The following is a 17,447-nucleotide window of genomic DNA, read 5'->3' as shown; positions in this document are numbered from 1 at the left end:
ACTTCATTTATTTATGTAGTGAGAACACCACATAAAATGTGCAATGAAAATGTACTCCTCAGCTGCATAATGGAAGTTCATTTCAGAAAATAATTTTGTAAATGTGTGCAAATACAAGAGTAGGAGATGAAGAAAATTACTTTCTGAAATGAACTTCCATTATGCAGCTGAAGAGTACATTTTCATTGTACATTTTATGTGGTGTTCTTACTACATAAATAAATGAAGTTTGTACGAAACGTACATACTGCTATAACCTAATTCATTTTTGTTGCTTTTCTTCAAATTTTATTCACCAAATCTTTTGATTTTTGTTTTTGGTTTTCTATCATTGAAGCTAAGATAAATATATTTTACTTTTAAAATAAAAAAGTTATTAAGATCTAAACCTGATTGGTGGCATTACTTATTCTCCTACAACATTGCTACAAATTTTGATGTAAACTTTTTTCTACAGGGTCAAAATTTAGCTAGGGACCAGCCCTCTTCAAAAATGTTAACAGTTTTCAATTTGGTTAAGAACTAAATTAACGACAAGCTCTGAAATATGGTTCATGTGAATAAACTGCAGCCTTAAGAATATTATTCAACTACTACTGTAGTTGAATGATATATATATATATATATATATATATATATATATCATTAGCATCATCATCCTTTAATGTACTGGCTTGGTGCCTCATCTTAAGTACCTAGTTCAACTGAATTTATATATATATATATATTAAAAAATGGGCAAGGCTGGTTTATGGGATTAAGAGACCTTGGGCCAACAAGTTTTGCGATCTGACAGTACATCATAAAATTAAACCCTTTATGGATGTGAAACCTAAGGTAATCCCATAAACCAACCTTCCCCATTTTTAATATATACTGCTCTATATCTTAGAGTGTGATTCTTCTTTCAGATTTATGTTGTTTTACAGAGAATATATGAACACACACACACATATATATATTTCCTTATTTCTTTACAGGTTACATTGAATTATGAAATTACTGGATTTTATCCTGCAAGAGAAGTTTTTACAATTCTTCGAAATGGTGAAGTCTATCTAAGACGATCTTTGAATTCTACCACTTTGAAATATCCTGTTTATTATGTAAGTAACCAGTATTAATATAAACCATATGTTCATCAGCTTATAAATAAAACCTAGGATAATCAAGTAGCAAATCATCATCATCATCATCGTCATCATCATTTAACATCTGTTGTCCATGTTGGCATGGGTTGGAAGGCTTAACCAGGCTGGCATGCTGGAGAGCTGCATCAGACTCCAGTCTGATTTCGCATGGTTTTCTACGTTTGGATGCCCTTCCTGTCACCAACCACTCCTAGTGTAATGGGTGCATTTAAGCGCCACCAGCACAGGTGCCATTTGTGTGACACTGAGGTGCTTTTCCATGCCACCAACATGGGTACCAATTTGTGTGACACTGGTATCTGCCGCAACTGTGATTTTGCTTGGCTTGGTGAGTCTTCTTCAAGCACGACATAATGCCAAAGGTCTTAGTCATTGCCTCTGTGAAGCCCAATTCTCAAAAAGAACTCAGCCACTTTGCCTCTATGAGGCCTGACACTTGAAAGGAACTCAGCCACTTTGCCTCCATCAGGCCCAATGCTCAAAAGATGTTCTTTACACGCCACCAGCTCGAGTGCACTTGGCTTGACAGATCCTCTCAAGCACAGCACATCACCAAAGGTTTCAGTCACCAGTCATTATCTCTGTGAGGCTCTAAGTTTGAAGGGCCATGCTTCACCACCTTGTTCCATGTCTTCCTGAATCTACCTCTACCACAGGTTCCCTCCACAATTAGAGATCGGCACTTCTTTACACAGCTGTCCTTGTCCATATGCATCACATGACCATACCAGCACAGTTGTCTCTCTTGCACAGCACATCTGATGCCTCTTATGCTTAACTTTTCTCTCAAGATGCTTACACTCTGTCAAACATGCACACTGACATTGCACATCCAGCAAAACATACTGGCTTCATTTCTTTCAAGCCTACGCATGTCCTTGGCTGTCACAGCCCATGTTTCACTGCTATGCAGCATAGCTGTTTGCATACAGGCATCAAACAATCTACCTTTCACTCTGAGAGAGAGACCCTTTGTTGCTAGCAGGGGCAGGAACTCTCTAAAGTTTTCCCAGCCTAATCTTATTCTTACAGTTATGCTCTCGGAGCATCCACCTCCACTACTAACTTGGTCACCTAGATAACAGTAGCTATCTACTACCCCTAGCTTGCACACCTGGCAGTTGATGGAGTCTATTTTCTGCCCATTTGCAGCATTTTTTGTACCTGTGCATCTTCCGCATAGGAAAGATATTTTCCCTGTTAACCTTCCCCTGATATTACTGCACCTTTTATGCATCCAAAGCTTACACTGGGTGCATCTTATAAAATTTCTATCTGTAACTTTTCTACAGATTGAACAGGGTCATCTATCTGAAGGGATTTATGATTTGTCTGCCTTCTTACTTACTTAGACTTTAGTTTTTGCTAGGTTAACTCTAAGGCCATTTGATTCTAGACCTTGCTTCCATACCTGAAACTTCACTAATTCAGGTAGTGATTCAGCTATAAGAGCAAAAGTCATCAGCATAGAGGAGCTCCCAGGAATTTGATACCTTTGTAAGACATCACCATTACCTTTGTAGTAGCCAAAATGTATAGTATTAAATATCCATCACAGCTGGCCTCATCAATCAGTTTCGCATAAAGAATACAATGGAGTGTTAGGTAACAAACTGATTATATAACTTTGCACTCATCAGAGTTAGCTGATATGGAAGGGAATATGGAGACATCTCTCTATTGTCCTCTATTGTCCATTGTATTCTTAATGCAAAACCGGTTGGTTAGACAACTCATGCACTTGTGTATGTGTGTGTGTGTGTGTATGTATTATATGTATATTATATATACATATATATTGTATTTGTCTGCATGTGTGTATATTTGTTGTTACCTGCAAGAACTGGCTGACATTTAATATCAGTGGAATATTTAACCTGGGGGTTTTAGTTTCTACACAGTCTCTGTCTCTCTCTCTCTCTCTCTCTCTCTATCTATCTATCTATCTATCTATCTATCTCTATCTATCTATCTATTTATCTATCTATCTATCTATCTGTCTATCTATCTGTCTATCTATCTGTCTATCTATCTGTCTATCTATCAAATTCTTATTCCTCACTTTCTTGCTTGTTAATATGTTACCTTATTCTTATCTTTCTATATTATCATGAATATGATGAGAGTGGATGTTGAATTAACTGAAATGTGAGAACCTCAGATAAAATACCTTACAGTATTTCTGTTGGCTCTTTAGGTTATACGATCAAAATCCTACCACGATCATCTTTGTCTTTCATCAGTTTGGAGTTGATAAACAAAAGCACCAGTCCAGTATTAGAACCAATGCAACCATATAGAACCTGCCTCCTAAAATTGCTGGCTTTGTGGCTGAATTAGAAGCAATTATTATAGTCAGGTCTCTTTTAGACTGCAAACTATTAATCTGTGAGTTAGTAGCAGAATCTAACGTTGATCAAACCAACTAAAGCAGTTTAACATTGTCCAGAAATACAGCACAAACTTTGGTTAGGTCTAAGCTCAGAAATGTATGTTGTGTAGTCCAAAATTTTTAATAGAATGGACATTCTGCTTCATAATAATCTAATATTGCTATACTCTTTACTCTTTACTCTTTTACTTGTTTCAGTCATTTGACTGCGACCATGCTGGAGCACCGCCTTTAGTCGAGAAAATCGACCCCAGGACTTATTCTTTGTAAGCCTAGTACTTATTCTATCAGTCTCTTTTGCCGAACCGCTAAGTTACAGGGACGTAAACACACCAGCATCGGTTGTCAAGCGATGGTGGGGGGACAAACACAGACATACAAACACAGACATACAAACACACATACATATATATATATATATATACATATATATGACGGGCTTCTTTCAGTTTCCGTCTACCAAATCCACTCACAAGGCTTTGGTCGGCCCGAGGCTATAGTAAAAGACACTTGCCCAAGGTGCCACGCAGTGGGAATGAACCCGGAACCATGTGGTTGGTAAGCAAGCTACTTACCACACAGCCACTCCTGCACATATTCAAATTATAGCATAAACACTACCAGGTATTGACTGTTTAGTAAAGAAGCTTGCTTTGCAACCACGTGGTTTTGGATTCAGTTCCTCTGCAAGGCACTTTGTGCAAGTGTCTTCTACTACAGCACTGAACTGACAGATCCTTGTGAGTGAATTCATTTGACAAAAATCTGTGTGGAAGTTTGCTGTGTATGTGTGTTTGCGCATGCATCTTTGTGTTTGTGTTTTCCCCTCCCCTCACCTGCCATTTGACAACTGATGCTGGTTTGTTAGTATCCCTGTAACTTAGTAGTTCAGCAAAAGTGACCAATAAAGTAAGTACCAGATTAAAAAAAAAAATATTGGAGTTGATTCGTTTGGTTAAACCCTTTGAGGTGGTGCACCAACATGACCACAGTCCAATCATCATCATCGTTTAATGTCCGCTTTCCATGCTGGCATGGGTTGGACGATTTGACTGAGGACTGGCGAACCAGATGGCTACATCAGGCTCCAATCTGATTTGGCAGAGTTTCTACAGCTAGATGCTCTTCCTAACGCCAACCACTCTGAGAGTGTAGTTGGTGCTTTTACATGCCACCGGCATGAAGGCCAGTCAGGTGGTACTGGCACGGCCACGCTCAAAATGGTGTATTTTACATGCCACCTGCAATGATTGAAGTAAAAGTAAAATATTAAAAATAAACCTGCTGAAATCTGTAATCTGTTGTTAATTGTTTGCTTCAACTTTCTTTTATTTTCAGCTTCGTTTAGCAGTATTTGATCCATTGAATCCAGATGTAAAGGGCTATACCAATGCCACAGTGAGAGTTGATCTCAATCCCAATGGACCCCAAGTTCAAAGTCTATTTGTTTTCAATATTTCAAATTCTGCATCAGCCGGTACAATTGTTGGGAAGATATTTGCTTCAGATCTCGATGGGGTATGATAATTTCATTATATTATTCATATTTTTGTTGATTTTTTCATCCAATTTTTTTGTTAGGTTAATTTATTTGTTTATTTGTAATTTGGAGCTTATTTCCACTTTTTAATTAGGAAGTCACATATGATCAAGTCACTCATTTGTATTTTTGCCAATCGTAATGAAATAGCCTTGGGATCTAATTTGATATGATGTGGTCTGAACAATCAGAGAGATGTACCTTGTTCTAAGACTCAATGTAATGTTTAAGAGGAAATTCTCTCTTAGGGTCTAAATCATATACATTAATAAACACATCCTTATTTAAACCAACGAAGAAGTTTCTACATTTCCAATTCACCTACTTGAAGCAGCAGCTGAATTATCCTCACATTTCACCCTATCATTTTAAAGTGAAAATGAGAAGGGCACAGTTGATAATGTAGTCCTAGATACCCCTAAAAAAGACAGGATGGTAATGACTAAAATTCCTTTGATCATAGGTCAGGGTCAACCCAGAGCTAAGCAACATCTATACTACAACAGCACCTCCCAACATTCGCTTGTCCCTTGCATGGGAAGAAACTCTCATGACAACTGTATGTCCAAATTCTGTGCTAAGTTGCTAAGTTATCAAAAATAAATCTTGAACAAACATCATTTTCAGAACAACTGAGTTCACATTTTACATGCTTATGCAGCATTTACTATCAAATTCTAGATATACAGAAAAATAATAAAGTAGGAAATTGACTGCAATACTGTACACTTTTTCTATGATTCAATATTGGATGATAAGCAATCCAAGAGGGATCTACATGGTTAGATGAGCTGCTAGACATAATAGCTAAATTTCCCTCAAATCATATCTACTTCTCTCTCATTTTAAAAAAGAGGGAACATAGATAATGTAACCTTTATACTCCTGAAATGAGAGGATGGTCAGGGTTGGAAAGCCTTTGATCAAGACTGACACGCAGCTAAACAACATTACCAACAAAAGTATGTGACAAATACTTTTTTTTATCTGTAGTGCTAGTATATTTATTGTATCTGCTTCATGAGGAATTGCTGAAGCGGTCTAATGATCCTTTTGAAGCTGCAGAAAATTGAAACATCATCGTCTAAACTATTGATTCAGTATAAAACCATACATATATCATAAGTTTTAAGGCGGTGAGCTGGCAGAATTGTCAGCATGCTGTACAAAATGCTTAGCGGCATTTTGTCCATCTTTACGCTCTAACTTTACGCTTTGCCTTTCACCCTTTTGGTGTTAGTAAAATAAGTACCATTTGAGTACTGGGGGCGATGTAATTGACCTACCCACTTCCCCCAAATTTCAGGACTTGTACCTATAGTAGAAAATAATATATCAGAAGCTACTATACTCAGCTGTATGTGGGCTGATCAATAAGTATCTAGACTGTTGCCATAGTAATGAAGCTAAAGCACACAGAATAAAGCCACTTGCCACAAATTGACCTTGAACTCCGTTGTATATGTGCACTAAATTTTAACATTCTAGCTAATTTCTACTGTTTATGACAGTGCTTGGAAGGAAGGCGTGTAGCGTGTGATCATTGTATTGATCATGACGAGAGAAAGTTGAGCAAAGAATCTGCATCAAATTTTGTCAAAAGTTTGTCGTTACCTGCTCAGAGGCCTACACAAAGTTTTCAAAAAGTTTTCATCATTCAAAGAGATTTTGTGCAACTGAAACCCGGGTGTCTTTTTGGTCAGTTGAAAGCAGTTTTGGCACAAACTTGGTAGACACACGTCTCATATCCAAATCCTCAGTGATAATGGACTGAACTGAATTGTAACTAATCTGCACATCCTCTGATAACTCATGGATGGTGATTCAACGATTTCCCTTCACAGCTGCATGCACATCTTTCTGTTCTGCTGGTTGTGGCTTTCTCAGAACATTCGTCAATATCAACATTTTTTTTGGCCATCTTGTAAACATCTGAACCACTTGTACACTTATGTGCAGTTCATACACTCATCTCCATACACTTTCTGCAACTTTGCATAGACCTCTAAGCAGGTATCACCATGACAACTTTCTCTGTCATGGTCAATGCGATGATCACACGCTACACACCTCCCTTCCAAACACTGCTGTAAATAGCAAAAGTGAGCTAGAATGTAAAAACTTAGTGCACATGCATAGCAGAGTTTAAGGTCAATCTGTGGCAAGTGGTTTCACTTTGCGTGCTTTAGCTTCGTTATTATGGCAACAGTCCAGATACTTATTGATCAGACCTCATATTCAGCAGTCATAACTACAAGCATGGGGTACTCATTGTGTTGCTATTGTTGCTATAAGAACGAGGCACTCAATATGTTGCTATTGTAGGGTGCAGAATTTTCTGGCATTGGCCTTGTTTACAGGTATTTCATCTATCTTTACCTTATGAGTTCAAATTCCACTGAGGTTGACTTTGCCTTTCATCCTTTTGGGGTCAATAGAATAAGTATCAATAAAGTACTGGGGTTGGTGTGATTGACTTACCCCTCCTGCCAATTCTCAGACATTGTGTCTATATTAGAAAGGATTGTAATTTTTCTTTTTCAGTGTTATTTCATTTTTCAATTTATTGCTATTATTAAAAGAAACAATTAAATATTTCAGGATCAACTGACATTCTCTATGAAAGGAGATCTTGATGACCGGGAAACTTTCTATGTGGCACCATATAATGGCGATGTTATCCTAAAGAAAAGCCTTAATAACAACTTAAAACAATATGTTGTGAGTATAATTTCCTTTAAAATCTCATCATCATCATATATAGCTAGCTGTTGGATATTGCAGTAAGTTCCCTCTCTCTCTCTCTCTCTCTCTCTCTCTCTCTCTCTCTCTCTCTCTCTCTCTCTCTCTCTCTCTCTCTTCCTCTCCCCTCTCTCTCTCTTTCACTCACTTACTCTCTCATTTACTACTTCCTTTTTCACTTGAACAGTTTGATGTCGAAGTTACTGATGGAACCAAAACTGCCAAAACTATTGTTACCATTAATGTGATACCTACTCTGAAACCTTTCTTTACCTCTCCACCACCTAATGATGTGACCATCGATGATTCTTTCGCTGTAAATACACAACTGTTTGTTGCCAGAGCTACTCATAGAGCCCTAAAGGTAAGACTGCATAAATTTCTCTTGCCAAAATTTCTGTTACACATCATTCATATATTGCAAAACTAAGAAAATGGAATTTTGGTATCATTTCACTACTATGTTATTGTTACTGTATGGTTAACTGCTGTCATTATTTCATATCTTTGAAATGTTTAACAATCATTTAACAATATTACTTCAAATAAAAATGTCAAACTTAAGACAATTCAGTCAAAATTCTAATATCTAAAAATGCCAAATTATATCAAAAGTTAACCTTAAAAAAAAAAATTTGGTTTCTTTAGTATGTATAATTATTTATTTTATTATCATTAACATGTCTATTATTTCATTATTTTCTTTTTCTAAACTAGAATTAATCAAGGAAAAAATAATGTGGCTTATGGTTTTAAGTCTAGTGAAGGTGCATGGCTCAGTGGTTGGAGTGTCGGGCTCACAATCATGAAATAGTGAGTTTGATTCTTAGACTGGGCTGTGTGTTGTGTTCTTGAGCAACACACTTTATTTTGTGCTACTCCAGTTCAATCAACTGTAAAAATGAGTTGCAATGTCACTGGTGCCAAGCTGTATCAGCTTTTGTCTTTACCTTGAATAACACTGGTGGCATAGAGTGGGGAGGCTGATATTCATTGGCAACTGCTGGTCTCCCATTAAAACAACCTTACCTAGACTTGTGCCTCAGAAGGTAACTTTCTTGGTGCAATCCTATGGTCATTCATGTCCAAAGAAGGTCTTTACCCTTTTCAAATTATACTGTATATGTATGTTGACAATAGGTATAAAAATGTGAAACAGTTGCATAAATTATAAACCTATATTTTTGATTTATAGGTCTACATTTATTAGTTGTAGATCAAAATTTTTACTCCTTGAATCTCTTATAAATTAGCAAATATCAAACAGAATTTAACTGAAAAATTTTATTTACTTGCCTAATTTACATGCAAATGAATTATTTGAAGAATGAGTTAGACTAATGCATTTCAAAGAAACTTTCTCATGGCTAATTGTTTTCTTTTTTCCTTTTATTTCTTTTTTTAAGCAACAAATTGTTTACGAACTGACTGGAGATTCACATGCTCAAAACTTTTACCAAATAAATGCAAATACTGGAGATATCTCCCTGAAAACGTCACTACTAAATGATCTTGTAGTTTCTTATAGGGTAAGCTACAATAATAATACATTTTACATTATGATTACATATTTGTAACTAGTTTGTTTACTAGATTCATTAGGACATTCTAAGATTAAAGTTTTTAAAATATAAAAGGAAAGAAAAAATAGAGAGTATAATTATGTTACTTGATAGAGATGTCTATTGCTTAGCCTTTTAGTTTTATCAATTTCATTTTGGTTTCTATATTTATTCTTTTTTTATGCATAATTTATTTCTTGATGCCCCAAATTCATGACCCAATGAATTCATTAAATTTATTTCATAGGGATCATGCAAGCATTAAAATTTTCAATTCTTCTCAAATCCTAGCAATCATAAAATTTGTGCATGTTTCAGATTTATGGGGGTTAAGAAAATTAGAGCTAATTTTGCCCATAGATAATAGTTCTGAACTATCACAGGTCAAATCCACAGATGTGATATTTATGTCAAAATGAAGTGAAAATAGCAACATAGAAGCAAGAGACCTGGATAAATATTATGAAAGGTTTGCACCAGATATGAAGTCATTGTTCTAATGTAACTAGACTTCTCCTTTTCAGTCATTATTATAATTTTGCCTCTTCCAATCACACTCTCTCTCTCTCTCTAAATATAAATATACATATAATAGTTTCAAATTTTGCCACAAGGCCAGCAATTTTGAGGGTGAAGGGGTAGTAGATAACATCTACACAGTGCTCAAAAAGTACTTATTTTATCGACCCTGAATGGCTGAAAGGCAAAGCAAACCTTATCAGAAATGTAATAATAATAATAATAATAATAATAATAATAATAATAATAATAATAATTGGGTTTAGTTGATACCATCGTTTTTGATACTTGATTTTATCAATCCCAAATGTCAAATTGTTAATTACATTTAAAATTATTTGCTTTTGAAATGTAAATTTAAAAAATTTGGTAAAAAGCTACTTTTTTCATTATACATTTTTTATTGAAATGAGCCAATGCATGTCATTGCAGCTTGAACTTAAAGCCTATGATTCAGCAGAACCAAACAATTTTGCAACAACTACCCTCATTGTTAATGTCAGACGAAACCCAAATACTCCAATATTTTTATCAAGAAGTTATACCAAAGATATCAGAGAGTCTTTGAGTGCAGGTTCATCAGTGCTGAGGGTGTCAGCAACTGACAGTGATGGCGTAAGTCCCAGTTTTCCAGACTTTAACTTTACCACCTTCATCATCATTATTCTTATTGTTATCATCACTATAATAGTTACCATCAGCACCATCACCAACACCACCTATATTTTTATTATCGTTGAATCTGTTGAACCTTTCAAAACTTCTGTTTTGGAATAATCCACAGTTTTTGGCCCCTTTCATATGGCGAATTTGTTACTCAAGAATGAACTCATTGATACAATACAAGCTGAAGACCCAGACAATGATATAGATTCAAGTTATGTACCTATCTAGTTATTTAGTGGCCTAAATAATTAAAGATAACAAGGTTTACAATTTGTAATCAATAATAATAATAATAATAATATTTAGAATTCCAGACTGGTGATGCAAACTGTAAGTGTGGATGGACCATAGTCATATACAGCTTTAAATAGATAGCTGGAGAGCAGCTGACAAGGGTCTTACTGAGGATTGATCATCATCATCATCATCGTTTAACGTCCGCTTTCCATGCTAGCATGGGTTGGACGATTTGACTGAGGACTGGTGAACCAGATGGCTACACCAGGCTCCAATCTGATTTGGCAGAGTTTCTACAGCTGGATGCCCTTCCTAACGCCAACCACTCAGAGAGTGTAGTGGGTGCTTTTATGTGTCACCCGCACGAAGGCCAGTCAGGCGGTACTGGCAACGGCCACGCTCAAAATGGTGTATTTTATGTGCCACCTGCACAAGAGCCAGTCCAGGGGCACTGGCAACGATCTCGCTATAAAGGATTAATATATGTTGTCCAGTGTAGGGGTCTTGAATGTCAAGCACACTGTAATTAAGAAAGCAGAGAGAAAAAACAGACACAATAAGATAAGTTTTCTTCAATATGCATGTGTAGAGTTAGTATGGAGACAGAATTTTAGATGAACAGAATGTATTCAAATAATTGCATAAGAGAAATTATTAAAGATAGTCAGAGTCTAGATTTCATTGGTCATAATTCTGCTCATACTGGATCGTCACACACAGATCAACATGAGAAGTGTATCACTAATCAAATATAATATATAAACCCATGACATGTAAAAAAAAAAATTGGAGGTGGTTCAAAATAAATGTTTACAAAAAATTATGAAGACCTACTGGATGAATATGACCTCAAATAGCCAACTACAAACCAAGTCTAATGTGAAACAAATAAGAGAAACTATTGAAGCAAGGAAAAATGGCTGGGTCGAGTTTGTTGCTATAAAGTGAACTCATTTGTCAGGATCACTTTGCAATGGGTTCCACAGGGTAAAGGAAAACATGGCCGACCAAAGGAAACATGGCAGAAAAAATAACAAAAGATCTTAAAAGCAGAGTGTCAACAATGGAACAAGCTGTCAAGGATGCTTTCAGTGTTAGGTGGAATGATCTTGCTGCTGCCTCAAGTGCCACAAGGCACAATGAAAACCAAATGTAATGTAATGTATGCAAATCAATATATTTTACTATGACAGTTAAAAATTAAGTTTTTGCCTAGCTTGTCATATTTTATCAAATTTCCTCAAACTTATTTAAGGAAAATGCCATCACAATATAGTGTTGTGAATTGTCTGTGTACTATTTGCAGGATACTGTCGACTATGAAATGATAGATCCAGTGAACAACAATGCTTATCAGTATTTCTTCATTTCAAGAAATGATGGCACTATTTATGTAAAGCAACCTCTCAATCGGGATAACACCACCAACATATACACTGTAAGTATTAGAGATTAAAGGGGAAGTATTTTTATTTTATTTTTTTTATTTTTATTTTTCATCATTTAACCAATTTCATAATATATTTTGTCTTCAACTGTTTATATGTTCTAGTCATTGGACTGTGGTCATGCTGGGGCACTGCTTTCATGGGTTTAATCAAACAAATTGACCCCAGTACTTCTACATGTCAAACTACTAAGTTACTGGGATATAAACAAACTAAGACCAGTTATCAAGCAGCTGAGAATGGGGACAAGTACAAGTACAAAGAAACACACATATATACACATATATAGACATATATGCAGTCTTCCACAGTTTCTGCCTACCAAATTCACTCACAAAGCATTGGTCAGGCCAGGGCTATATATAGTAGAAGGTACTTATCTAGGGTGCTACACTGTAGGACTGAACGATTTGACTGGGGACTGGCGAACCAGATGGCTACACCAGACTCCAATCTGATCTGGCAGAGTTTCTACAGCTGGATGCCCTTCCTAATGCCAACCACTCCGAGAGTGTAGTGGGTGCTTTTTACGTGCTACTGGCATGAGGGCCAGTCCGGTGGTACTATGAACAATAAATAAATATATAAATAAATGAATGAATAAATAAATAAATAAATAAATAAATAAATAAACAAGCAAAATATAAAGAAGTAATTAAATAAATAAATGAATAAATAAAAACAGAATTTTTTTGAAATACTTTAGAGTGAGTTTTCATTCTGCAGTACATTTTTGGCAGGTTTCATTAATGAGTAACTATATAATTTTACTTAAATTACTTCATTATTTAATTCACATTACTGTCATTATTTTGAGAACTAATATAGTCTTTACAAAAGAAAGACAAAGAAAAGAAAAAAAGTGGAAAAGTGGAAAAAAAAGTAAAAAGGTAAGAGAAAAAGAGAATAAAATAGAAAAAAAAAAAGAAAAGCATCTATGCAGCACCAAGTGCTTCAATTGGCTGCACACCACAAGGTTCAACAAAACTTACTGAAGCAAGCCAGCACACTTGCAGCATTACCATGGGCTATGTTGAGGCTAAGGCATTGGAAAAACCAAGCACCCTCACAAGCATCACCTGACACCTTGGTGACGTGAGCTGCCAACGATGACAAGAACTTCGTGGTTAGTGACCCAGTCCCTCCAAACGTCTCAAATGCCGCAGGTTGGAAGAGATATTTCACTGCCAGGTCCCTGAATTATTTGATTGGTTAGTTTGCATTGATATCAAATTGCTTACTTCTGCCTTTACTTTAGGTTGACCCCAATAACCTATATATAGCATTTTCAACATGATGATTAAAAGAAATAGCAATTCAGATTACTGATAGGAAGATTTGTGTTTGATATTATAACAGAGATCAGAATTTTGTGAAATTTCTCATTTAAAGTGTTCTTGCTCTATCTAAAGACTATTCTCAATAAGCTCTGAACAAAGTACACAGTAAAGGAGACTGAATTAGCTGAGTATTATTCCTTGTGCATTAAAGCCAGAGTTTTAATCTGAAATTATGAATTAGAAAAGATATTTTAATTGAAGCACAAGCACAAAACAATGTCACACAAAACATATCTGAAAAATAATTAAAGATTCTCTTTGCTAACTATTCTAATAAAATGGAATAATGAATTTCTGTTCTTCTTATTCAGTGCTGGATTTTACAAGTACCTTTAGATCAAAATATAAAAATAAAATGAGTTAAAGGAAAAGGAAAAACTAACATACTTATTTCATATTTAATTTTGTAACTCTCATTTCAGTTCCAAGTGATTGCCAGTGATCAACGATATCCAGTCAAAACCAGTACAGCTACTGTTACAATTAGAGTCTTACGGGATCAGAATCGTCCACAGTTATTGAGACCTTTCACATGGCGAATTTCTGAATTACTACCCAAGAATGATCGCGTTGGTACAATACAAGCTACAGACCAAGACAATGAAGTAATTTCAAATCACATATCCATCTAATCATCTAGTGGCATAGTGGTTAGGGTGTTGCACTCATGATCACAAGATCGTGGTTTCAGTTCCTGGACCAGGCAGTGCATTGTGTTCTTGAGCTAAACACTTCATTTCACCTTTTGCCTTAGTCTACTCAGCTGTAAATGAGTAACCCTGAGATGGACTGAAATCCTATTCAAGGGGCAAGTTGTAATTTCAGTCACTTACTTGCCATGAAAATTGGGTGACCAGCCCTATGAGTCCTTGGACATGAAACTGTGACGTCCAGTCATCTTCTATAATAGAAAAATGTTTTGTTTTTTTAACTTCAAAAATAATTTTTAGTGTCTGCTAGTAACCTTTCTCAAGCAATAGTTACTTAGCTACAAGTTAAAATACTAATAATATTTAGGGAAAGATAAAACTTATTAGCTGATATAATTTGTTGGAAATGGTTACTGCGACCATTGGTAATTGCAATAATACTAATATATTATTCAGCTGTGTCTTAATAAACCATAAATATTTAAGTCCAAGTCCTTTTCAAGTTATTGCCAAAATAGCTTTACCAAAAGGTCGGTGCCTAAATCATTATAACCAATCATTCCATTGCAACAATACACCATTGAAATGGCATGCTGTATGGTTTCAACCAAGCTAATTTCATCTTTTAGCTTCAAAAGTATTTAAAAATAAACATCTCCATTTTCCTATTAAATAAAACCTATGTGGCAGGAAAGCTTTTGGAAAAGGTTGTTTTCCACATTTTTTTATTTTTATGCTTTGCTCTTAAAGAAAATAATGTTAAATCTTAGAATGAAAAAATAAAACTGAATGTAACATTTCAGAAGGCTAATATTTTGCTATTTCATTTTGCAGGGTAGCATAAAATTCCGTCTCCTCCCTAGTGGAGTGACACCTTACTATTTTAATTTTGATGAACAAACTGGAGAAGTGACTGTCAAAGAAAACCTTAGAACTGATGAAAACACGACATCCTATGATGTAAGAATTTTATAATTGTAAAGACAGAATTTGAATAATCGTTTACTGCAATAAATAGCATTTTGTTTTTGCTTATTTTTGACCAAATTTAAGCCATTTCTTTTTCCCATCTCCTTTCATTTGGTAATTCATCATATTAAATACATTATATTCATTTTCACAAGTTCACCATCGTCATTATTTTGTTTGCATTCTATACTAGTATGGGTTGGATAAGTTGTCATGGACAGTGTCATTTCTTATTGAAAGATAGTTCCTAAAGACTGCTGCTCATACATATCATTTGGCTAGGCTTCTATGGTTGGACACCCTTCTTATCAACAACTATTTTACATGATGTGCTGGGTGCATTTTTTTATATCATAGACACTTGAGGGATTGAATTGACTTTGGTGGGATAGAATAGGATTAATAGGCACTTACAATTCTACATTGCTCATTTAATAATACATTTACAGAGTGCATTTCTTTTTTTTTTTTTTTGTGGTGGGGGAACCAGCTCTAAGGAGGTAGCCTCACTCACTATTCACTTCTAGAGATAGTGCAGCGTTGTCTGTCAAAGACACAATGCAAGAGCTGAAGTACCTTGTACATAGTAAAAGAGAAGAGTATTCAGTAACCTAAGGCATGTAGGCCAAAGAAAGAATAAGAGAGAAAGAGAGAGAGAGAGAGAGGGAGAGAGAGAGAGAGAGAGAGAGAGAGAGAGAGAGAGAGAGAGAAGGGAATGCCAACAGAAAGGCTAGAAATGAGCAGTTGAGAGGCAGTTTGAAGTGTAAATGTAGAAAGTATTCAATAACTGAGGACATGTATATAATTTGGTCAGGTGACCAAGGAGGGGATATGAGATAGACAAACAGATAGAGAGACAGACAAATAGACAGAGAGTGAGGGGGAGAGAGAGAAAGCAAGATATTGGGGCCAGAATGGGTGAGAAGATGGAAAAGGCAGAAGTAGAAAGAAGAAATATGATGGGGAAAGCAGAGATATTTGGGGGTAGAGTTGTCAGTGAAATCATTAGCAACAGTAAAGGTGAACAAAGATAAGTGCGGGTAATGAGATAAAAGTGAGACTATATGGGTGGCAATAGAGGTACCTCAGATGAGAGAGTGTATTGGCTGAAACTAGAAAAGGGTGAAGCTGGTGTGTGTTGGAAAGTGGGATAAGAGTGATCCAAGGCAGCTTTTTGTATGTTGGATTAGTGATGGGTAAGGAGGACAGAGTGAAATGAAGTGGATAATGTGATCAACACAAACAGTGGAGAGGTGAGAGATGAAGGACTATGAGTGTTGAGGAGATGAGAGAAATGCAGTAGAGATGAAAAATTGGTAGGTGAAAGTGTGAAGATGCAAGGTGAAGGAGTAGCAAAAGTAGGCCTGGCAAGGTGTATGTATGTATGTATGTATGTATGTATGTTATCAATCAGTTTCATTTCTGTATTTCTTGTCCATAGAGAAAGAGCCGGACTCTAACATAGATTCAAGGCTCCTTCATTGGAACTTTTATCAACATCATCTAGGTATTTGTGCATATGTGTATGTGTGCAGTATTTGGTGTTAGTGTATGCGCAGATTTGTATGTTTGTTTTATGGATGTGTTTTTATGTCTAGATGCATGCATTATGTATGTATGTATGTGTGTATGTATGTATGTATGTATGTATGTGAGGACTACGACGAAGTCACTTGAAATGGATCTGAAGGCCATAGAAACTCTTGCTTTGGAATGAGCTGGATGGTGAACAGAAGTATGGAGTGGAGTGAAAGCATTTGAGGGGGCCAGGATAACACATGCAAGACTCAAGAGAGATTTAAAGAAGAATGCTGTGATTGAGAAGGTGAATCTCAGTGACCTTTTTGGGTGCACAATTTGTGAGACCATGCCTTTCTTTTGCTGGGCTTAAATTTCATTTGTAGACCCATTAAAAATGTACCTCCACCAACTATTCTCCACACCTTTCACTATCTGCACACATCTTTCAATGCAATGTATACTACAAGGTCTGCAAATCTAACGTTTCATGATCAGAACTTAACTGCAGCTCTTGGTGGTCCAAATTGGATCTGCAATCTATGTGGGTGTCTTTCAACACATTGTCTGGTTTAAAAAGCCATAATCAGACACCATTATGGACCTAAGGTGTAGATTCAAGAGGTGATCAGCCTCTGCATAAGAAGTAGACAACCACAATATATATATATATATATATATAAGGTTTATATATTTACATATATATATATATA

At 35.8% G+C, this 17,447-nt stretch overlaps 1 protein-coding gene across 1 annotated transcript in view; it reads left to right on the top strand.

The window, feature by feature from the left end:
* LOC106874390 (uncharacterized) overlaps positions 1–17,447 on the top strand; it is a 280,957-nt gene that overhangs the window by 188,437 nt on the left and 75,073 nt on the right. Inside the window, exons 102-110 of the mRNA XM_052968226.1 lie at positions 981–1,106; positions 4,882–5,061; positions 7,685–7,804; positions 8,013–8,189; positions 9,232–9,354; positions 10,339–10,521; positions 12,116–12,247; positions 14,020–14,202; positions 15,082–15,207. Coding sequence (XP_052824186.1) covers positions 981–1,106; positions 4,882–5,061; positions 7,685–7,804; positions 8,013–8,189; positions 9,232–9,354; positions 10,339–10,521; positions 12,116–12,247; positions 14,020–14,202; positions 15,082–15,207 — 1,350 coding nt within the window. The remainder of the gene's footprint in view (positions 1–980; positions 1,107–4,881; positions 5,062–7,684; positions 7,805–8,012; positions 8,190–9,231; positions 9,355–10,338; positions 10,522–12,115; positions 12,248–14,019; positions 14,203–15,081; positions 15,208–17,447) is intronic.

Source organism: Octopus bimaculoides, chromosome 5 (assembly GCF_001194135.2).
Source record: "Octopus bimaculoides isolate UCB-OBI-ISO-001 chromosome 5, ASM119413v2, whole genome shotgun sequence".
NCBI lineage: Eukaryota > Metazoa > Mollusca > Cephalopoda > Octopoda > Octopodidae > Octopus > Octopus bimaculoides.
Note: the sequence above shows the minus strand (reverse complement) of the source record. Positions and strands in the feature narration are given on the sequence as shown.